General features: G+C 39.6%; 1 protein-coding gene and 1 long non-coding RNA gene across 2 annotated transcripts; one reads left to right on the plus strand and one right to left on the minus strand.

Moving 5' to 3' along the window:
* Window positions 1–13,097: 13,097 nt before the first annotated feature.
* On the minus strand, window positions 13,098–23,144 carry LOC121408120. Its single transcript, XR_005969000.1, has 3 exons — window positions 22,506–23,144; window positions 20,931–21,127; window positions 13,098–13,676 (listed from the first exon to the last, which is right to left on the minus strand). It is a non-coding gene; the product is annotated as an uncharacterized LOC121408120 (long non-coding RNA).
* Window positions 23,145–23,448: 304 nt separating this feature from the next.
* Window positions 23,449–24,018, plus strand: LOC121406818. Its single transcript, XM_041597688.1, has one exon. The coding sequence runs from the start codon at window positions 23,449–23,451 to the stop codon at window positions 24,016–24,018; it is 570 nt and encodes a 189-aa protein (XP_041453622.1).
* The last annotated feature ends 1,192 nt before the right edge of the window (window positions 24,019–25,210 follow it).

Genomic DNA, 25,210 nt, shown 5'->3' on the forward strand with positions numbered 1-25,210 from the left:
TCGAAATCGTGAGCCACCATGTTTGCATAAAATTCGTGAAGCCGATGTGAAATGCATTATGGGTGAAAACACTACTGCGCAAGCGCAAACCCGAGCTGTTAATCGCGTCGATCAACTTTCCTTATCTGATTTACGAGCGGCCTCTGTAATGCGCCGTGAGGGACCCTGCTGTGAGGGGATTAGCGGTGCCGCGCATGGGGCAAAGCGTTTGAGAGAGTCAGATCTCCTTCTGTTAATAGCTCTATGGTTACTCTTATTTCCCTTTTTTATGAACTAGACCAATAAACTTACAGAGATATGATGGTTATTCAACAAAAAACCCCAACATGGCCAAAGTTCATTGACCTTACATGACCTTTGACCTTGATCATGTGACCTGAAACTCGAACAGGATGTTCAGTGATACTTGATTACTCTTATGTACAAGTTTCATGAATCAGATCCATGAACTTTCAAAGTTATGATGGTAATTCAACAGATACACCCAATTCGGCCAAAGTTCATTGACCTTTGACCTTGGTCATGTGACCTGAAACGCGCACAGGATGTTCAGTGATACTTGATTACTCTAATGTCCAAGTTTAATGAACTAGACCAATAAACTTTCAAAGTTATGATGGTAATTCAACAGATACCCCCGATTCGGCCAAAGTTCATTGACCCTAAATGACCTTTGACCTTAATCATGAGACCTGAAACTTGCACAAAATTTTCAGTGATGCTTGATTACTATTACATGTATGTTCAAGTTTCATGAATCAGATCCATAAACTTTCAAAGTTATGATGGAAATTCAACAGATATCCCCAATTCGGCCAAAGTTCATTGACCCTAAATGACCTTTGACCTTGGTCATGTGACGTGAAACTCATGCAGGATGTTTGGTGATACTTGATTAACCTTATGTCCAAGTTTCATGAACTAGGTCCATATATTTTCTAAGTTACGATGACATTTCAAAAACTTAACCTCAGGTTAAGATTTCGATGTTGATTCCTCCAACATGGTCTAAGTTCATTGACCCTAAATGACCTTTGACCTTGGTCATGTGACATGAAACTCTAATAGGATGTTCAGTAATACTTGATTAACCTCATGGCCAAGTTTTATTAACTAGGTCTATATACTTTCTAAGTTATGACGTCATTTCAAAAACTTAACCTCAGGTTAAGATTTGATGTTGACGCCGCCGCCACCGGAAAAGTGGCGCCTATAGTCTCACTTTGCTTCGCAGGTGAGACAAAAATCAGCTAAATCTGTATTATTAGTACATGTACTGTAGATCTACCAGTCTTACGGCTTAGCTTCTACAGGGGTTCTGAATCTGAATTACGAATTGTCACCTTGAGTTTTAGAGCTTATCATGCCTAGAGAAAAGAAAGCTACACCATCCGAGCTTGCACAAGATGTTATTGTAGAACTTCTGAAAAATGAGGAATTCAAAAGTTACCTAAAAACAACAGTGAAAGAAGCCATCAAAGAACAAATAGTGCCAGAAGCATTGGTGAAAACAGTTGAAGAACAAGAAGGAAAGATTATGGATCTAGAGGCTAAGGTTGAATCCAAATCCAATGAGATTAAAAATTTGAAGAAAACCATTGCTTCTGCTTCTAACAATGTTTCTTTGACCGATCGTAAGCTAAACACTCTTGAACACTACACAAGGAGAAATAGTATTCATGTTTATGGAATCCAGGAAACGCCTAATGAAGACACAGACGCCCTTATCATCGATCTTGCTCAGAAGAAGCTAGGAGTTAACTTAAAGACAGACGAAATTGATCGTTGCCATAGAGTTTCTTCTCCAACTGCGCTAGGAATGACCCTAATGACAGATAAGCTGCGCGTAACACACAGAATCTCCCCCGTCCAAGAAGCTCGCCACATATCGCATTCGCTCAAAACTCATCGCAGCTCGGAAGAATCTGAAAGGAACAGGAATTTTCGTTAATGAAGACTTAACTAGATCGAACGAGTCACTATACCACAAGGTTCGAAAGCACAAGGTCTCGCGCTATTGGACATTAGATGGAAGAATTTTTGCTGGTGTTCCTACATCATCTGGCAACATCGTGAAGAAGCTCATCACATGCGATGAAGATTTAGCGAGACTGTGATCGACTTTGCTTTGTTCCTTACAGGAAAGTCATTCTGTTTTGTTTGGACATCTTTTAACTTCTATACCTATGACATCCTATGTACTGAGGTTGTACTACTCGATGTACATTGTGTGCATGTGCAGAGTTTCTATTGCTCTCTGCTCTGCTCTCCACTTGTACACGTACAGTACCAGTCACACATCTTTAATGTCTGTTTGCCTGGCTCAGCCAGGAATCAGTGAATTACCATACATGTATCTATTGTTCTCTGGTTTGAGGCAGGTAGGCAGTGTCGGGGATGTGTGACTGGTGGTGTTACTTAATTGCACCTGGCAAGCTTTTTTATATTCTGTCAAACAAGTCTTAAGCATTAAAAAAAATCTTACATCACTTTTTTATATTTTTCTTTCTATTGAATAAGTGTAATTTGTGTATGTATAATCTTGAGAGCCAATATCTAAATGATATTACAAGATTAAATAGTTTTTTATCACCTGATGTTTATACCGAAGATGCTACTTTTAACTTATCTAACAATGTTTTTTCTATTTCTAAATTTAACACCAAATTGAATGATTGTGTGTCAAATAATGATTGTATAAATGATAAACATTTTCATATATACATATAAACTGTCAAAGTCTTTCTAAGAACCATGAGAATTTGATTTCATTCTTAAGCTGTTCAGATATCAAACCTACAATTATAGGCCTAACAGAGACTTGGATTTCAGAATCCACACCAAGTGCAATATTTAATATTGATGACTATAAATCTGTTGGTTTGAACGTAAGAATAAAAGAGGTGGAGGAGTTGGTTTTTACATTCGTAATAATGTTGAATACACCCATGTAAGTTGTAACAGAGTTTGATATCAATGAATGCCACGTAGAAGGTATGTTCTTGGAATTGAAACTTTGTAATAATTCTATATATGTCGCATCTATTTACAGACCACCTGGTCAGCCCGTTGGTTTGTTAATTCATTATGTGCAATACTGGATAAAATGAATATATCTTGTAAAAAACTGTTTTTACTAGGGGATTATGATATCGACTTGTTAAAAGTGAATAGGAATTATGAGGTTAATATTTTTTAGACACTTTGATATCTTATTCCCTGAACACTTTAATTTGTTATCCAACAAGAGTCACTGATCACTCTGCGACTCTGTAACATCTTCACCAATGACGAAAGTGTCCTTTTGTCAGGTGCATTGTTTCCAGACATAAGTGATCACTTTCCTTTTTTTTAAGTAACACCATTCTTAACTGTAATAAATATAACAATATATTTGGGAAGCGGCATAACATCTCAGATCAAAACATTGCTAAATTTATTCTTGAATAAATAAAGTTGTTTGGAATGTTGATCATGAAGATCCTAATAAGTCTTATAAGTTTTTAGACAAATTTTTATATGCGTACAATGTATGCTTTCCATATTCCTCTTGTTCCGTAACCAATAAGAATAGGAGCTATAAGCCATGGATGACAAAAGAAATACAAAAGTTAACTAAGAGAAAATGTAAGATGTATAAACAATTTATTAAGAATCCATCTGAATATAGGAAATGTGCTTATAAGAAATCAAGAAATAAACTCACAAATTTAATTTAAAAAACAAAAAAAAAGAATATTAGCGATTACCGTTCCAAAATGCCTCGGGTGATATGAAACAAACATGGAAAGTGATTAATAAAACACTTGGTCGTTCTCAAAAGAAAACTGGTCTTGATAAAATTATTTACCAGGATCAGGTCATAACAGATAATAAAGTGATATGTAATACAATAAACAAATACTTTAACATTGGTCCGAAGTTACATTCTGAATTTACAACTAATATAAATACTCAATCTGATTTATTAAAGTATATTAATAAAAAATATTTTTGTCCCCAATAACTCTTAAAGAAATATTGGATATTGTAACTGGTTTTAAAAATAATGTCAGTGCTGGATTTGATGGTATTGATGTCAAGGTTGTAAAGAAGTCAATACATGTAATTGTTGAATTACTATGTGATATATTAAATTCTTCTTTTGTTACTGGGATTTTCCCAGACCAGCTTAAGATTGCAAGAGTGGTCCTTTTTTTAAATCTGGTTCTCCTGACATTATTTCAAATTATCGTCCAATTTCCGTTCTATCCATTTTTTCAAAAATTATTAGAAAGATGTATTTAATCTCGTTTACATAGTTTCATTTCTCAGTGCAATATTCTTAACAATAATCAGTTTGGTTTTAGAAAGGGACACTCCACATCTTCGGCCTTAGCAGAATTTGTATATAAAGTCACAAGTGCATTAGATAAACAGGAAACAATGATTGGTCATTTTATTGATATGAGTATTAAAAGCTTTTGACTCATTTGATCATGATTTATTATTACGTAAATTAAGTTATTATGGAATTAAGGGGGTTGCACTCAGTTTATATGACAATTATTTTCATAATCGTAAACAGTTTGTTTTGATTGATAATTTTTCTTTCTCGATGCAAGGTATAAGATGAGGAGTGCCTCAAGAGTCGATCCTCGGCCCACTTCTGTTTATAATTTACATTAACGATTTAAGTAATGTCTCCAAAATTGTGGACTCTATTTTATATGCAGATGACACCAGCTTGTTCATGTCCCATAAAAATGTACAAACTTTACAAAATATTTTCAATAAGGAACTGAAATATGTATCAAACTGGCTTACTGTTAATAAATTAACCTTAAATGTTAAGAAATCAATTTTTTTGTTTTTACAAATAAAAATAGATCACAATTCAAATTTGAGGTTTGTTTAAATGAGATGCCTGTTAATGAAGTAACATTTACTACCTTTCTAGGTGTTAATGTTGATAAGTTAACTTGGAACGAACATGCTGGTGTCATCTGCAACAAAGTTGCCAAAATCGTTGGTGTTATGTATAAACTCCACACACTGCCGAAGAATATTTTTCTTTTATTGTATAATACCTTGATTTTACCATACTTGAATTATTGCAATATAACCTGGGGTAATGCCTTCCAAACACTTATTAACAGAATATTTCTTTTGCAGAAAAAAAGCCATGAGAATTATAACTCAGTCTTCTTATCTCTCCCATTCTCGACCATTGTTTACATCTTTTAAAATTTTGAATATAATGGATTTGAATAGAATGAATATTGCACTTTTCATGTTTTTCTATAAAAAGGATCTCTTGCCAATTCCCTTAAGAATTATTGTTTATTTAACACATCTGTCCATACTTATTCAACAAGAAATGCCCAAAATATCCATATTCCACAGTGCAGTACTTCCATCTTCAAAAACAGTATATTTTATCAAGGACCAGTTATTTGGAACTCAATCCCTTCTGACATTCAATCAAGCCCTTCGGTATCTGTTTTTAAAAGGAAATACAAAACATTTTTATTGTCTAAGTCTTAGATTTATTTTTGGTTCTCCCCCCCCCCCCCATTCTCATTCGGTTAAGGTTTAGTTAGGTGTTTGTTATGTTTTTTGTGGTTTTTTTCCTCATTGAATTGGTGATTATATGATGTTTGTTATATTTCTTGATCTCTTGAGAAATAAATGAAACTTGATTGACAAGAATTATACATCAGGAGGATGTAAGAGAAGATTTGAAGCAAGAATATCAACAGCTAAGTTATCATGATCAATGGCTTTGAGCTTTCTGTATGAAATAACATTTCTATTTCTCATAGGATTAGTTAATTTAAAATTACAGTGTATTGCAGCATGATCAGTGAGAAAAGATGACACCTCCAGAGCTCTGATAAGCTCGTCATCGGTACGCGTAATCACAAAATCTATAATGTGACCAGTTTCATGAGTAGATTCATTTACGTGCTGTTTTAAGTTAAAAGACTCAAGTCAGAAAACTTTTTGTTCTCTTGATTAGCAGGATTATCCCAGTGAATATTAAAATCACCAACAATCAACTTACTTGAAGTTGACAATAAGGACGTTAGAAAATCAGAAAATTCATCAAAAAAGTCATAAAAACCCACTTTATTCTTTTGACTATACGGTGGTCTATGAATAACAACAAGCATAATAGGAAATTTCGTTCCATCAAACTTCATAGAAACACTCATACACTCAAAACTGGATGCAGTGTGTTCCATTTGCATATATGTACTCTTGATTGAAGAATGGTGTATAATGGCAACTCCTCCACCGCTACGAATGGAGCAAGGTACATGAATTTTATTAAATCCAGGTGGTGTAAATTCACCGATTGTCTTTTTATGTTTTTCTGTGTCTGATAACCACGTCTCTGTTAAACACATAATGTTGATATCATGTTCAAATAGGTGATCAATAACAATATTTGTCTTTTTACACACTGATCTAGTCTTAACTAAGCATAACTTACATTCAACAACCCCTAAGGTTGGAGCTTCTCTTTTCTTTTTTGCCTTGGTCCCACCTTTTCTTCCACGCCTTGTATAGTTACAAGAACGCTCCAAACCAAGGGAACAAATGTTTGCCCAGACATCATTGGGGAGTCGATAAGCACAATTCAACTCTAAAAGATTGTCCCTAGTATACACATACTGACACTTATTAGGAATCAAAGTCAGATTTATTTCTGTGTTACTTTCACCACCCTTGTTCATGTTGTTACTAATGGGAAGAGGATGAGGGCCTGGGTTTGGGTGAATATCACCTGCAAGGAGCAATATTCTCAAAGAAGCACAAGAACTTAGTTAATTGACTTTCCAATATATTTGCACTTCACATGCCCTCCTGACAACCATTCAGTCCTCCCACAAAGACTGAACCTGATCTCTTTAGAATTATGATCTGGTGGACGGACACTGAATGGCAATATCACCAACAATAGAAGACCATGCAGCTTCTGGTCATTTAGCTGCTCCAACCTTCCATTCATGTCTGGATCTTAAATACTACTTGAATAACTACATACCTTGAATGAAGTACAGGATAAGATGTCTACCATACTTAATAGTACACACAGCAAGAAAGCCAAATAATCAAATTTGAAAAAAGATCATCAAAACAGCACCAGAAATGCTCAATCTTGGTCTAGTTGAATCTAGGGCACATAATAACTTGACACTTGAAAAGGAACACTCATCCGTAAAGAAGAAATGAAGTAGAATTCAGATGAATTCAGAGAAGGTTGTGCAAGCTGCCTCTCAGCGCTAAGCCTAAATATATGCTTAAGTACACTAAGGTTTGATAGAATACTGTAATTATTTTTTATTTGCTTTGTTATGTTTTATTTTAATTCATGAATTTGTACATTCGCCCCTTCAGCGTGTGCTGCTGGTTAATATTTATGTATACACCAATAAAATAAAATTAAAAACAAATTCATACCCAATTTTTTCTTTTGCATTCATCTCTCATCTGTGAACGTTTGATGCATTTGTGAGTTAGTTTGTATGCCATTGTGTGTCTTCTTGATTTGATGTGTTATGATTGTTAATTAAACTGGCTTGTTCTTAAATGATTGATCAATATGTGATGGTGAAATGTATCAGCTACAAAGACTTGGTCTATATGGATATACATGTATCAGTACATTTTTATCAATGACTCTACACATGAATTAAAGACCCACACTCCTAGGGGGCCACTTACATTGGCGAGTGGATACCATGCGCGACCAAAACAACACGTAATAAGGATGTCCTTTTCACGATAGGGCACGTTACGTACGTAACGTGATAAGGGTGTCAAAAACACAAAAATAGTGAAAAAAGGGTATCTATTTCGCTAGGAAAATTACGTGTTTAGGGTCGAATTTGCGGGGATGATGAAACTAAATTAAAATGTTTTATAAAGGATGTCCTTTTTGTCCCAACACTTTGTGATTAGAGTCCGATTTGCGCGAGGTGTAGAAAGTGGGGTCGTACTAAACCAAATAAGGTAAAGCCGACGACCGAAGGACCCGTAACAATAAAACATTCCTGTACTTGTTTGGGGGTTCATTTCAGGGAATATTTGCCAGGAGTATCTTGTTTCCAATACTTGTTAAGGGTAGGGTTTCACGGCCCAATACTTGTTAAGGGGTGCATTTTCAAAATATGGAAATTACGTGTTTAGGATGCTTTTCAAGACCCCATGGTCGCGCATGGTATCCACTCGTGAATGGAAGTGCCCCCCCCCCCCCGGGCCCACACTGCACTTTTACTGCCACATATAACACTCACAATGAGGAATGAATCACAGTGGTGCTAGGAAGTTAGAAAACCCCACCAGACAATGAATATATTTCAAGTGTTTAAGTCTGCCATGTTTTGATACAATATTACATTCAATAAAGTTTGTTTGTCTGGGCTCACCAAACACTGTAGTGTTGTTGTCTCCACTTAACACTCCGCATGCAGGAGTGCTTTTTCTGGTGGAGTTCACTAACTTTTTAGAATCACCGTACATGTATACAGTATTAATAAATTACAAAAAATAAAATTCATCAAGACAATGCATTTAATTCTCACACCACAGTGATTGATATTTTCAAATAATAATAATAATAATAATAATAATAATAGCGGCATATTTACCCAGGGTGGCCACTTCAGTTCCGAAAACTGTTCTCCCAGCGGGCCCTGCTATTATTACCCCGGCTTTAGCACGGCTACCTTGATCTGGCGCTCGAGCATTCGAGGAATTTCTTCCTACCGGGTACCCATTCACCTCACCTGGGTCGAGTGCAGCACAATGTGGATAAATATCTTGCTGAAGGAAATTACGCCATGGCTGGGATTCGAACCCACGACCCTCTGTTTCAGAGTCCGAAGACTAATCCACTGGGCCACAACGCTCCAAACCGGTTGTCAAAAGACAAAAACATTTCACATTAAATCGATAGTTATTGTCTTTCATAAGTCAGATACACTGCACTGAAACTTATGGTAAATGGGAATACAAAATGGCTGAAGGTTTGCAACAAGGCTATGCAATAATATGAGGGAAAAAAAACTAATTATTAGAAAGGAATAAAAAAAAATATAGTAATCAATATTGCAATAAACAACATAAAATGTGGAAAAACACCAGTGCATTACACAAATCTTTTTAATTTCCCCATTATGATTTTGAATTAGTGATTTCAGTCTCCCTTGTAGAGGTAGAATCTCTGTAGTTATCAACATGAAACAATGTACATGTTATCTGGTTCATAGTTGTCTGAGAATGATAATTGAGGTTTTTTTTCCTTCATTATGAAAGCAAAAGGAACAGAAACTTATGAGATATAAACCCCTCAAAAAAAGTTTTGCAACTCAGTTTTGGGGATGATATCTTTTTGTTTAATGAAGTATAAAAGATGAAGCTGGTATCATTGGAAAGTGGAATTATTCCTCTTTACAATGACATGCCATTTGCTGTGATTATGTAATCATGGAATGTGTAATCAGACTAATCACCCTGAACATTGAGAAAAGTCAGAAGTGAAATGTTGCAAAATGCATTGATTTCTAACAAGAGTCTCCGTTTCTATAGAATTTCCACTATGCAGGTGACAGTGAATGTACTCGGTCCATCCTCGAAACAATTGGAAATTCGCTATTGGAAACGACGCATTTTGCAACATTTCATTTCTAGGATTGCTGCGTATTATCATGTCTGTGTATTTCATGATAACACTAGCATTACAAATGACACATGATTGTAAAGAAGAATAATCTTCCTTTCTAAAGATATCACTTTTACACATGATGATGGCACATTTAAAAAATTATTAGCACTCAAACTTGAGTTGCAAAACTTTTTTTGAGGGGTTTACAATAAACAGAATTTTCAAATTTTTGCTCTTCATAAATTTAGAAAAGAGTTAGAATGTGTTGGAAAATAAACCTGATTTTGAAATACAGGCCATAGATTCAAAATACAGATAAAGTGGGGGTAGCTTTGACATGTTCCTTTGAGTTGTGTATTGATGTGTCAGAACTTCATCTCTATTACCAGCAGTGCAAGTGTATCTTATAACTGTTTCCAAGAGACTTCATTAAATAAATTTCTTTATGATGCAACAGAAACACCTTATTTGCCTTTACATCCTTCTGAATCAGATACATTTCTATTACCATGCACATTACATACTGTACATTACGGTGTGTTAGTCATACCAACACGATCGATACGAGAGGCTGATCCAAGCTATTGTATTATTTGAATGACAATCCATTCATCACTTTGCAATCGTTTTCATGGGTGTGACTGCCACACTGAGGTTGCTTTTTGGCCTCACTTTAGCGCAAAATCGCTAAATATATTCAGCATATTTTCCTTATATCTGAAGCAAATGAAGATACTTATGGTGGCATGAAGCCTGCCAATATTCTCGTTGATACATCCTCTTTCATATCAATGTTGAGATTGTGCATTTATTACTGATATTCATAATAAATCTGATCAATAACAGTGTATGTGCAATTTTTTTTACCAAAAACATACAAATTTTGGCAAAAAGTCTCAATTCTTTCAAAAGCTATATCAACCGACTTTAAATCGAAAAATAAAGGGATTGTAGTAAATTCTACCGACAAAATAATAGATAATTTCGCATTTTATTAAGGCCTATTTCCATTTTCTGGGTTGAAAATGTGACAATATACATCATTATATCCAAGTCTCCGATATGCAGTAAAAAAGCTATATTTCTGAAAATTGAATTTTCAAGTTTGAGACATTATAAGTTTGTGACTGAAAAATGATGTCAATTTGCAATTTCGTCCACTTAATAGTTGTACATTAGGAAAGTTTTCTAGAAATTTTTGAGGCGATTCCACTAATTTCTTTGGATTTATGGTAAATCATGTATTCCGCCAATTTTCAATTTTTGGGAAAAAATATCAAAATTACAGTTTTCTTATTAAAATCTCAGCCAAATTACCTTTTCATCACCCATGAATAGTATCAACTTGTAGAAAATTTATTTATCTTTCATATGACACTAATTTCGTGGCACATGAATGTTTGTGTCGGAATCTATGTACGAAAATCCAAATCCCATGAATATGGCAGCCATTTTGGACGTTATCTTGAATTTGAACCCCATGGAAAAACATTTCGTTTTGGGAACATCAAAATTCATTCACTAGACATCTTACGGATTACAAAAATGTAGGTTAAAAAAAAATATCATTCGGGTGCATGGGAACCCTATCTCTCTACCAGATTAGAATTATGAACTTTAACACAGCCTTTCGAGAAAAGCCCCCCCCCCCTCGGTTTTACAAAAGGGTGGGGCCATCCCCGTTCCGCGAACGCAGACGATTGTCATAAGCTGGTCAGGGAGATGGGTTACTGTGCAAGAATTTTGTGTTATTGTCTTCGGTTAGTCATTCATGTGGATGAATATCAATATTTATATGGATGTATCCCAGTTATTAAAATAAAAAACATGCCTGGCGTGTACACCGTTGGATAACGCAGAGTTCTAAGGTAAAGTAAAACAAATATTGCAGTGCAGAACTACATTATGCAAGTGCACAGTGAATGTTTTGTCAAATCTATATTTTTATTCTCTTCTAGGCCAAATTCTCTACACATTCACAAGGTAATTATGCACTGGTAAGCGAGAGCTGGCATAGCAGAATGGCATGCCGGCCCGCATCATTTTATAGCAGGCTGGTCGCTACTTGCTTTTATAACAAGGGATTGAGTGACCATTGGTTGATCTCTGGCACGAAGTGTCAATTACACTTAACAAATGGCAAAACATTCACATACCAACACACAAAGCTTGTGACAAAAATCACAGCACCCGAAAACATAACACAATGTGCTCTGGAGTGAAATTTGGATGTCTACTCTTTGTAACTGCTGGAAATGGCACGCCATGTATTACTCATACTCAAAGATTGCTGTCTGAAACAAAGTCAGGGAGGTCATTCATATAGACCAACAAGTGGAATGCCTCTGGCCGTCTCACCTGCATCACGCGTTTCAATATAGCAGCAGTGCTGACTTTGAATACTACTCTAACTCGCACAAGATGTTCAGTGATACATGGTTACTCTTATGTCCACTTTTTTATGAACTAGACCAATAAACTTACAGAGATATGATGGTTATTCAACAAAAAACCCCAACATAGCCAAAGTTCATTGACCTTACATGACCTTTGACCTTGATCATGTGACCTGAAACTCGAACAGGATGTTCAGTGATACTTGATTACTCTTATGTACAAGTTTCATGAATCAGATCCATAAACTTTCAAAGTTATGATGTTAATTCAACAGATACACCCAATTCGGCCAAAGTTCATTGACCTTTGACCTTGGTCATGTGACCTGAAACGCGCACAGGATGTTCAGTGATACTTGATTACTCTAATGTCCAAGTTTAATGAACTAGACCAATAAACTTTCAAAGTTATGATGGTAATTCAACAGATACCCCCGATTCGGCCAAAGTTCATTGACCCTAAATGACCTTTGACCTTAATCATGAGACCTGAAACTTGCACAAAATTTTCAGTGATGCTTGATTACTATTGTGTCCAAGTTTCATGAATCAGATCCATAAACTTTCAAAGTTATGATGGGAATTCAACAGATATCCCCAATTCGGCCAAAGTTCATTGACCCTAAATGACCTTTGACCTTGGTCATGTGACGTGAAACTCATGTAGGATGTTCAGTGATACTTGATTAACCTAATGTCCAAGTTTCATGAACTAGGTCCATATATTTTCTAAGTTATGATGACATTTCAAAAACTTAACCTCAGGTTAAGATTTCGATGTTGATTCCTCCAACATGGTCTAAGTTCATTGACCCTAAATGACCTTTGACCTTGGTCATGTGACATGAAACTCTAATAGGATGTTCAGTAATACTTGATTAACCTTATGGCCAAGTTTTATTAACTAGGTCCATATACTTTCTAAGTTATGACGTCATTTCAAAAACTTAACCTCAGGTTAAGATTTGATGTTGACGCCGCCGCCGTCACCGCCGCCGTCGGAAAAGCGGCGCCTATAGTCTCACTTTGCTTCGCAGGTGAGACAAAAAGAGCAGAGGCCCAAGGATAGACCCCTAGGACACTCCAGAAGATAGAATTGATGTGCCACTCTTGGCTTCCTCTAGTGCCACTTGTTGGATATGTCCTATGAGGAATTCACAGATCCAGGACAAGAGCTGACCTCCGATACCAGAAAGCGTTCATGTGGTACCCAGTTGAAGGCCTTCGAAAAATCAATCAGGATTACATCAATCTTTTGCTTGTCCCATAAGCCTGCGGCAAGATTTTGGACTGCTTTTTCTTTTAACAAAAAGATAGCTTGAAAATATTTATAGTATGAAGGTAAAATAAAAAAATGCACTGTGAAGTACTGACTGTTCATATAGAGTTTAAATTTCAATTTGCTTTTTTCTGAAAAGCTTTACAAATAAAACAAGTTAAAAACAACTGGGGGTCCATGAACTAAAGCATTGGAGAAAGTAAAATGATGAGACATACCTGAAGATATTCCTTGTGGTCGAAAAGAGAGTGGATGTCTGACTGTGCTTGTTTCATCAATGAAGTTTAAGGATGCACAGAAAAGTCCAGAGAGAGCATTCACAAGGTCACCCCATGCCCAGTCAATACTAAAGAAAAAAGGAAGACATTTTCATCTGGTAAATCTGAATTTTGACAAATGTACACTAAAATCTTCCCCATGACTGGCCAATACTACAACAAACCCTTTTATCGTTATAAATTTAATTGGATAATGCAGTGACAGTGCAATTCACTGCCTTTCAATAATGCTGAAACTAAAATTGCATGTTTATGTTACCTCATACATATCAAATAGAATATGAAACAAGGCAAAAGCGATTTGTGTCTCACCTGGAAATTATGAAAATACTTACCTGATTTTCTTATTTACGAGATAACTCATACATCTACTTGATTTGCTAGTTCAGCCCTCTGGACTGCCATACCCGAATAGAACTCCCAAGGATTTAAAAAGCGCGAGCGCGCCCTCTCCCGTTCAGGCTTACTACCCATGATCACCGCGCAACTAGCGTCCATCTTCCTCACCTTTCGCAAGCCCATACGTTGAAACATGTTGCTACGCAAGGCGGAGGGTCGGTGGGAGGGTATCAAGTAGATGTATGAGTTATCTCGTAAATAAGAAAATCAGGTAAGTATTTTCATAATTTACTTCAATAACTCCATACATCTACTTGATTTGCTAGACCAGCACGGACTCAAACCGTAGGGAGGCATGTTTTCAATTGTAAGCCTAAGAAAATTTAAAAGAAAAAACAAAAACAACGAATTTTAGGGAGAGGGGGAAAAAGCCGCAGCTGCTTTAAGCGCCGAAGCAGCAAATCTCGCCTCGCTGGACGGAATGTCCTTCAAGTAGAAAGAAGTGAAGGAGTTAGTTGAGCGCCAAAAGGCGGCCCTCAAAAATGTCCTCGAGAGGAATGCCCTGTATACTCAGGAATACTAAGTATCATGGGCCCTCGGCCTAGTGTCAGGAGAACAACATCACCTGCTGACTAGAGCGTAAGAATTGAAATTTGTTGAAAATTTCAACAAGAATCGTGATCGGAAAACTGAAGCTTTTAAGGCTCAGTAAGTGATCAATCGACCAATCTGAGAAGGCGAGATATCTCAGAATTAAGCCTCTGCGTGGGAGAAAGCGTCCAGAATTCGATATCTGTCTCAAATGCGTGAGGGCAGAAATCTGCAGAATTCTGATAGAGAGCTGTGGTAAAAAGTTACTAGCGGTCCGAAGGGGACTAGGAACGACGGAGAGTAGGGATTTAGGAAGAAAACCACTCGTAAGGCAGACAAGGGTCGAGAAAGCGACTGAGTGCCATCCTGTTAATAAGGAATGCCGCGGACATGTTGCCTATGTAGAATAGAGCAGTCTGGTCAAAACAGCTCAACCGGGCGTGTCAGGGATACAGCGCGGTACACATCACGACAAAAGTGTGTTAGACCGAGTGATCGAGAGAGAACTCAGGATCCCCTTTCTCCCATACTGATTGAAGCACCCATCTGAGGGTGCAGTGCCCGCGGTGGAAGAGGTGGCTTGGCTCAAGCCACCATCGCCGAGAGAGCCCGTGAGGCTAGGCTGCGATGGCTGTCCGCTGGGCGGGGGAATCCCTAGCAGCAGCAAGTGTACGCCAGAGGGAGCTGGCGAAAAAAAATCTGTCACGATATTACGTGTAAACGACCATCAAGAGATGCTCTAAACGAACAGACATCGCCAGATATGATACCTCAACCGTTACATTCCCAACGGAATCGAATGAGGTAGCAACGGCCCTGTCCTATCAAGTTAGGGACGGAAACTGGCTAAGAGTGTCGAAGTCCTCGCTTGAAGAAACAAGCGAAGGAGACTTGAGGAAGTAAACACAAAATTTCCATCAGTCTGCGGTGAGAACCAGTTGTTTATGAAAACAGTCACAAGGCCTGTTTCTCAGGTGATCGTAAGAGCGAGCACCGCCGGCGCCGGTTGCGGCAGCGTGGAACAGTCCGATATCGGTAAGATAAGGAGCTCCAAAAAGCTGCGGGGGGGCGGCAAAAATGACGCCCTAAGCAGCGGGGGATGAGAATCTAAATTTCTAAGAGGAACTCCAGTGAAGTAAATCACTTACATGGAGAGGCTCATCCACAGTCGGCCCGAGAGAAGGCGGGTCGTAGTGATCGTGGTTAGGAAGGCATAAGCATACATTCATCCACTGTTACATCATCCTCGGTCGTGCGGTGACCCTGGCTTCATGCCTTGCATGGAAGGAGGATGAAAGCAGCATGCGGGCGACTTGAGTGTGCCGTGAAAAAATTTCTAAGAAAGAAGCCGATTCGACTAACGGGCACGGTAAAGACATCCACCGTAGACCACTCCGCACAAGGAGGGAGCGGCGGAGACGCCCGCAAGATTGACCCACATAGAGGGCAGTCTATAAGATAGACAGTTAGAGCTCGACCGATGGTCTGGCGGTGTACAGTTTGGTGTGAACTCGCCGACCCGGTACGGTGGGTGTGCCCAGAAAGTAGGCATAGAATGCCGACAGAGAATCCTGGGGCTTTAAACAAGTTTGAACGCGCGTACATAGCCAACAATCTCATGAGATGTACGGCGGTTACTTTCCTCCGAGATGATGTTTACCCAACCGGGAAAGACTCGGGGAACAGCTGTGAATGTCAACAGGAGGGATATCTAGCATATGAAAAGCTGATTCCTTCCACGTATTCGGTGCGGGTGCTGCCGGCGGTGTCCGGGGGACGACCGGTGATGGCAGCTCGGGCAGGGTTCGTACGAGCCGCCCGAATACGAGACAAATAGGTTAACATAACCATAATGCACCGGGTGGTGAAGGCATAGCGATTATTAAGCACAGGAGAACTTTTAATCGCCGTGACATTCAGATCCGATATACATACTCATAAGCTCAGAGAGCTATGAGATAGTGAGACATACCGCTGAGCGGTGATGGTGCTCATATCAGAGTCGCCCTCTCTTCAGCGGCGATCGCTGGAGAACGGGTGTCTGTACTAGCCCTGACTCTGGCGTTGCAAGGGTAGGAGCTAAGTAAGACAGGGCACCCTTACTTTCGAATAGAAAGTGAGGTTCAGGCCAGAAAAGCGACGGTCCCGTCGCCTGGGCGGACGGTCCGCGGACGTGATAGGTTGTCCTCTCAAAGCAGCCAAACATTCTCATGAGAGAAGTGCGGCATGCGGTATGTAAGAGATTCATACCTCCAATCTACGGGCCCGCTTAGGGGGAAGAATGGAGAGAGTTACCGCTGAAGGAGTCGTCGCCGTATGTGAGCTTGACGTAGAGGGCGAATTCGGGAGTACCTGCATAATAATCGCCCCCCCCCCCCGCCTCTGCCTTCTCGCTAGCCTCGAGAGGCTTGAAAAATTTCGAGACGGCGGCGCCGGAGCCTGGCGCTTCCGGGCAGCAGCAGAGCGGGGGTGGGTTTACACCCACGGAGCTGGCGGCTTCCTCGTCGTAGGAGCCGCCTCGTCTAGAGCGACCCCGTCACTCTCCGAGACCCCCAATTCGGCCGATTGAGCTCGGAGCGCCTGAAGAGGCGGGGCGAGAAAATATGGACTCCCTTGCTTCATCAATACCCCCGCTCGGAGGGTAGATGTGAGGTAGATACTTGTCAAGCAGCGCCTGAGCGCTTACTGAAAAGTCGACCGCGGGATAGGGGTTGTCCTCGTAAAGGGAGTCTCGCTCTATGGACTGAACCGGGGGGTTGTCCAGTAAGCGCCGGGGTGGCCCCGCGTGTCGGCTGGGACACGTGCTCTGAGATCGACGAAAATGCTGGAAAGCACACGCGATCTTGGGGCACCCGGTTAGTCGGTGCACTGGCTGGCGATTTAACAGAATCACTCGAGGATTTCCCGGGTGTCTGGTGGTTATTGCCCACTTGTCTCGCTTGATGCTCAGGGGCATCAGCGGGGTGAGTAGACGTCGAGGGTGGGGTGAACCCGCACTACTCGAAAGCAGAATGTAGCAGCATGAATAGCTGTAACATCTGACCACCAACACAAGGGTCTGAAGGAGGGACGCCCATGGCAACAGGGCTGGCCGACCTCACCTTCGACCTCTTCTTCTTCGCGGCCTCCGCCGGTGTGGCCGGGGCAGAAGAAGGCACAAGAGGCACGGGTGATTTCTTACGATTTGCCGCCCCTGGCAGGGCGGCCGTCAACAACGAAACTTCACCCGAATCTGACGGGGTCAGATTGTGGTCACAGACTGATGTGTGACGCCTCTCGCGGTAGCAGAATGTAGCAGCATGAATAGCTGTAACATCTGACCACCGACACAAGGGTCTGAAGGAGGAACGCCCATGGCAGCAGGGCTGGCCAACCTCTCCTTCGACCTCTTCTTCTTCTTCTCTTTCTGCGGGCTCCGCCGGCGTGGCCGGGGAAGAAGGCATGAGAGGCACGGGTGATTTCTTACGATTTGCCGCCCCTGGCAGGGCGGCCGCCGACAATGAAACTTCACCCGAATCTGACGGGGTCAGATTGTGGTCACAGCCCGATGTGTGATGCCTCTCGCGGTAGCAGAATATAGCAGCATAACATGTATGACTGTAACATCTGGCCACCGATAAGAGGGTCTGAAGGAGGAATGCCCATGGCAACAGGGCTGGCCGACCTCTCCTTCGACCTCTTCTTCTTCTTCTTATTTTGCGGGCTCCGCCGGCGTGGCCGGAGCAGAAGAAGGCACAAGAGGCACGGGTGATCTCTTACGATTTGCCGCCCCTGGCAGGGCGGCCGCCAACAACGAAACTTCACCCGAATCTGACGGGGTCAGATTGTGGTCACGATCAGATTGTGGTTACAGTCTGTGTGACGCCTCTCGCGGTCAGGGGCTGGGCGATCTCTCCCGATGCTGTCAACGGAGGACGACTTATACGGCAGAGATCCTGACCTGTGCCGGGGGGAGAGAACCGCACTCTCCCTCCGGACTTCTGGTGACCCGGTAGCCGGTGGGTCGCATAGCCCTATGGGTGCTGCGGCGGCAGGACCTAGTTTAGGCTTGGAAGCCTTGGCTACCACTTTTTCCTTTGTCCGAGACCGTGGCACCACAGTCTCGGCCTTCCTTCTCTTAGCATCCGACCGCAAATTCGGAATGCTGATCGACGCACCCTCATACTCACCGCCGCTGGGCGCTCACCGCGGCGTCCCTCCTGCTCGCCTGGAGGCGGCCGACTTCTGTAACTTGCAATCGGGGCGGTCCCCGTGGAGGGCACCAGGTATTCTGGGGCTGTGTTAGTCCCATTCAAAGATACCTCTCTCTACCCTGAAAAAGGAATAACAAGAATTTTTCTTTTTCTTTTTTTTTTTTTACAAAGATCTCGCTTAGATTAAAAGTGGAGACCGGAGTGGTCTTTCCCTCCTCCTAAAAGGAGTTTGTTTGAGCAAACAGAACAAAACAAGAGGGGAGGGGTAGGGAGGAAGAAGAACCTAAGAATAGTTTAGGTATCTGCCTGTAAGAAAAAGGAGGTCGGAGACTTTGAAAAAAGAAACTCCTACAAGGTTCCCCTACTATATTCTCTTTTTTTTGTGCCCGAAGGAAAAATTCGAAACAAAAATTCAAAAATGAATGCAAGTTCAGAAGAGAACGAAGTTTCCACCTGCGAAGAAACACAAAAACAAGCATTTCAGAGCAGGAAGAAAAGGGATTGAGAGACAAATAATTCCAGATAAGAGAAATTTTACGATAATTTCCAAGAGGAAAAAAAAAAGTAACCTCCTGTGGAAAGGTAAAGAAATTCAGAACAGGAGGAAGGAGGAACGTCTCTAGTAACGATTCCAAGAGGAAGAACGACCCAGTAAATCCTCAAAGGGAATCGTAGAGCCCGCCTGTCGAAATAAAAAATATATAAGACTAGGAGGGAAGAGGGAATTGAACGAAGAAAACAATTCCGGGACAGGTCAAAAAAAAATTTCTAACAGGAAGGAGACCCCACCTGTAAAGAACAAAAATTTTTTTTTTTTTTTTTTTTTTTTTAGGGGGGATTGAATAACCAAACAATCATCAGGTATAATTGCGTAAGCCGAATTAAACAATCCCCGAAGCGTCTGTGAATAAAATATTAATCAAGAATTTTATTCAGAACAGAAAGGAAAAGGAATTGACCTTTAGGATGCGCCTGTGAATAAAATATCAATCAAGAAATTTATTCAGAACAGAAGGAAAAAGGAATTGAGCTTTAAGATCCGCCTGTGAATAAAATATCAATTAAGAAATTTATTCAGAACAGAAAGGAAAGAGAATTGAAGAATTAATCAATCAATAATCAATCGAAAATCTTAATAAATCAATTCCAGAAAGCAAGGAAGGAACAGAGTTGAAGATCCCAACCTGCAAAAAGAAATAACAATAACACCCTCGACAACAAAGTGTAGAGGCTGTCTAGAATTTAATTCAAAAACGGCACCAAAAGCCACCACGCTTTGAACGTGAAGAACAATAACCATGACAGGTGGTGAAGGCTTGCTGCCACGTAGGCAGGCCAAGCCCGGTGCCTCGCGAACGCGCTAGCGATGCGGCGCGACGAGAACTCAAACGTTAGAAAAACAATTTAAGTGTCTTCCAAAAACACGTCTAAAAAGTCACGCCAAGTGTAAATTCTGAACACAATCTTACACACAAATGGAAAGATTGAAATTAAAAGGGAGAATGCACCACAGATAAGCGAAAATAATATACCAAAGCTCAAAAAGATTTGAGCTCTTAGGAGACTTATCTGAGCACGTCTTGACAGGTGGCTTGCCGAAAGCAAAAGAGGAAGATGGACGCTAGTTGCGCGGTGATCATGGGTAGTAAGCCTGAACGGGAGAGGGCGCGCTCGCGCTTTTTAAATCCTTGGGAGTTCTATTCGGGTATGGCAGTCCAGAGGGCTGAACTAGCAAATCAAGTAGATGTATGGAGTTATTGAAGTAAATATTGTGATTTGCAAGGGCATGCAACAGAATTGTATCAAAACTTCATAGTAAAATGACTGGGATGGGATAACACTTGTCATAAGAGTCTTGCACATAAACTCCAATGTTGATCTGAAAATGACTGTCACACCCAAGTCAACCCAAGATGACGTACAATCAATTCTCGCAACCAACAGTCACACCCAAGTAACTCAAGAGGACATAAAATGAAATAATTACATGCACAATAAAAATACAGTTCCAAGAATTTATTAAAACTGTATTCAGGTTCTTGTAGAACAATGATTCAAAGGCTTTGTTTCAGAGTACAAATCACAATATAATATAAAATAAAAGTCTTTGGAATAACATACAAAGTAATCCACTTTATAAGGTGATATAATCACTCCAGTTCAAAGTTCATTGATACTGACGAATCGTTACATAATTACATCATCTGACGACGGAACTGTCTTCCCTTTGACTCTCTTTACAAATCTTGTCCATAGCGAGATTTGACAGTCATAATCATGGTGGATCTGGATACGGAGATGGGACCGGAACGGCTACTGTAATGGCGGTTGAAAACAAACTCAGAACCAGAATTGAAATAACCAGTGGAACGAGTGGAATCGGAATTGGAACCCATCTAAAAACAAACATTACCCAAACTATAAATAATCTAAGGAATAATAATATCTTCAAATCTTCACAATTTTAATATACTTCCCTAGATTAATTCTCGACTGGTAAACTATAAACAATCTAAGGAATAGTATCTGTAAAACTTCACAATATTCATACAGGTGATTCCCTAGATTAATTCCAGTATTCAAAGGAATAATTTCTTCCAATCTTCATAATACTCATATGTCTTTAATCTCACGAATGATTAATAAGCATGATCAGTCCTCAAAATGTTTTACATATAACAAGAAAATGACTCCTTCCTAAAAAGCATTCCTTTTAGTACAAAATCTTTCTGATTTCTGAGATTCAAAAGTTACTCAATCTTTGTCCTGGAATAACTCAACTCCTTCATATTAGTTATTAATTAACATGACATTAATTAAATTGGAGATAGTTTTAGTATAAACTAACACTCTTCTCTTTTAAACAGAATTCAATGGTCCTTTTTAATGACCAGGGGTGGTATTCTGAGGTCATTTTAACTTTAAAATATTTTATTTTATCTCTTAAAATGAAATTGGTATTCTGAGATGAGATTTTATCTCTCAGATAAAATTTTAGATTTTATCTTGCGTATAAATTTTATCTTGCATTTCTACAAATGATACGCAACAGAACAATGCCTGCGTACACATACCCATCGCGTATCTGGCCATTGCAACGCGGATGATATGCTTGCGCCCAAGTTACTTTGAAGAACAAAATAAAATAAACTTAAAAGAGGGTAGAGGCTATTTTATCTCTGCGACGTTGATTTCACCAGTATTTCTAGGTGAATTAACCCCACATGGTGACATGAAAATGAAGAAAAATTATATACTTATTAGAATAACACCTTAACGTTGTTCCTGTACAATCATAGAGTATTTCATAAGACTTTTCTTTACTAATATTGTCTTTGAAAAGATGTTTGAAAAGATGCGATATAGACTTCGAAAAAAGATGAGAGTATTGTCCTTTTTGTTAAAAAGAAATCTCCGTAAAGATGCACAAGCGTATTTGAAGTCAATAAATTGACGCAATCTGGCCCCTTTCACACCTCCTGGCGGAATAGATTTTAATTGGTTGAGTGATATGAGAGAGCTATAAAAGCGCGTTTCTAATTGGATATTGATTAAAAAATAGGTGTGTCTTACAGAGATAAAATGAAGATAAAATGGTTCTCAGAATACCAATTCGGAGAGATTTTAAGGGTATTTTATCTCACCGATTTTAACGGAGATAAAATATTTTATTTTATCTGAGATAAAATGGATCTCAGAATACCACCCCTTGACTTTCTCAATGACACAATCATAATACCAAATGAACAGTAGTCAAAAATCATTTTCACTTACAGTTTGACTTCTGTGACTAAAGGCAGGAAATCATCAGGAAGGCCTCAATTTTCAGCAGTCATGTTCTTGATGCTTGAAATGGAAAATGCAGCGCTATCTGCCCTAAATCCAAGTCTAAAAACTTCAATTTCTAATAGCATTTCTCAACCAATGACCCATAGGTCCTCCCTGTTTGACTGTTTCGAACTGCAGCGTTACACGTTATTGTGAGTATGTATTATTTTGAACAGGTATTTACACTGCTACTTTGATCATATCATTTTTTTAACAGAAATAAATAAATTTATATCTAACATGCAGGTCGCCTAAGTACATCTACCATCCAAGTTTGGTTCAAACTTCAAACCAATGACGATGAAATCAAGGATGCCTTCTATTAGCAACTTCAGCGTGAGATTGACAGTATCCCTGGACATGACATGAAGGTTGTGATGGGGGATCTACATGCTAAGGTCGGAAACAACAGCGGTTACGATATGACTATGAGGAAGTATGGATGTGGGGTGAAAAACGAAAATGGGGAATGCCTCATGGAATTCTGCTCTATTAACAACCTTGTTATTGGGGGACACTCTTCCAGCATAAAGACATTCACACTGTGACACGGTACTCACCAAATGGAAGGGACAGAAACCAGATTGATCAGATTTTTTGTGGAGCGTTGTGGCCCAGTGGATAAGTCTTCTGACTTTGAAACAGAGGGTCGTGGGTTCGAATCCCAGCCATAGCGTAATTTCCTTCAGCAAGAAATTTATCCACATTGTGCTGCACTCGACCCAGGTGAGGTGAATGGGTACCCGGCAGGATTAATTCCTTGAATGCATGAGCGCTGAAAGGCAGCTCGAGCTAAAGCCGGGGTAATAATAACAACGCGCCTCGGAATAGAATATTTCTAGATTGATGGCAATATATAAATGCCTATTATTATCATTATTATCACATCATGATAAATGGTGCGCGGAGAAGATTGCTCCAAGATGTTAGAGTCCTGAGGGGGGCAGATGCTGCTAGTAACCACCATCTTGTGCTGGCAGTAATACAAGTTAAGCTCAGAAAATCAGGTGCAAGTAAAGTTAAACAGCCAAGATTTGATATTGACAAACTAAAGGACCCCAGAGTCAAAGGTGCATTTCTACTAGAGCTTCAGAACAGTTTTCAGGTTCTAGCAGACCTTGAAGAAACTCAGACAGAACAGGACAAGATCAATGAAGAGTGGCAGAGGGTCAAAACAGCATACCAGAAGTCAAGTGAAACATGTCAAGGGAAAAAAAAGAGGGAGAGAAAGGAGTGGATGACTGAAGACACATGGCAAACTGTAGTGAAACGTAGGGAAGCGAAAAAACTTTATTTGAGTGCAAAGTGGGATAGGCTAAAAGAGACATTTAAAGGTAAATATCAAGAAGCAAACAGATTAGTTAAAAGAAAGTCAAGAGCTGACAAACGAGCCTTCATGGACAACCTAGCTAGCCAGGCAGAAGAGGCTGCAAAGGCTGGTGAGCACGGCAAAGTATAGAAGTTGACCAGAATAATTAGTGGCAGAGACAGTAAAAACTCAGACTGACCAATAGAAGACAAGGATGGTAGGCTACTTACTACTGAAAAAGAACAGGATACTAGATGGGCTGAACACTTTGAAGTTCTCAATAGACCACCTCCTGCCACTGAAGCTAACATTCTAGAAGCAGAAACTGACCTAGATATCAATACAAATCCACCAACTCGAGCTGAGATCGTCCAGGCAATCAAATTTAACAATGGTAAGGCACCAGGACCAGATAACCTTGATACTGAGCTTTTAAAAGCAGATCCAGATCTGGCCGCGAATATATTGCATCCTCTCTTCACTGACATATGGGAAGGTTAAAAAGGTTCCAGATGATTGGTTACAAGGGGTCATCATCAAACTACACAAGAAAGGTTCCCTCCGCAAGTGTAGCAACTATAGTAATTTGTCTATCCCAAGCAAGATTCTAACAAAAGTTATTATCCAGAGACTAACAAGGGCTGTCGATGGGCAACTGAGACCAGAACAAGCTGGTTTTCAAAGTAGTAGACTTGTTAAGAGGTTGAACGCTGCATTTTTTAGTACAAATGTCCCACTTGGCACAAATGTTCCTTGAGTCAAAAGAAAAAGATTCATCCAAAGAGACACGCTGTATCTATGCAAATAAGCAAGTAATTTGCATAAATTTGCATATTATGTCGATATAGTATAAACAAGTAATTTAGAATATATATTTCACCAGAACTGCCCTAAAATTGGAAATAAAGACTTAGGGTAAGACAGGGAAGAAAATTGTCATAAAATAATTGGGATATCCTTGTTTATTATTATCTAATTTACATAAATTATGCAAATTATAATTTGAAAAGAGTATTTTTTCAAGAATCCTGAACTGTTTTATAAATAACAGCAATTAACACAAAATGTAAACATTCTACATGAAAGAGAATATATTAGCGAAAAGATCGATATGCTTCATGACAGTATTATAGTGTCTTAATTTGCTTAGAAAGAGGGCAAATATGTCAAAATGTATGACATGATCTTGCGCTAAAACAAGACCAAAACAAACTCTATGTCACAGTCACACTCACGAATCGGACAATAAAGCGATCAATGGTATGTCATTCGAGATAACACAATCTCAACACAATAGCTTCCATCGGCTTCTCGTATCGCTTTTGTTGGTGTGTCTGCCACA

Source organism: Lytechinus variegatus, chromosome 2 (genome assembly GCF_018143015.1).
Source record: "Lytechinus variegatus isolate NC3 chromosome 2, Lvar_3.0, whole genome shotgun sequence".
NCBI lineage: Eukaryota > Metazoa > Echinodermata > Echinoidea > Temnopleuroida > Toxopneustidae > Lytechinus > Lytechinus variegatus.

Coding starts and splice junctions, on each gene's coding strand:
- LOC121406818 (XM_041597688.1), top strand. CDS start 23,449: ATGATAAATGGTGCGCGGAGAAGATTGCTCCAAGATGTTAGAGTCCTG.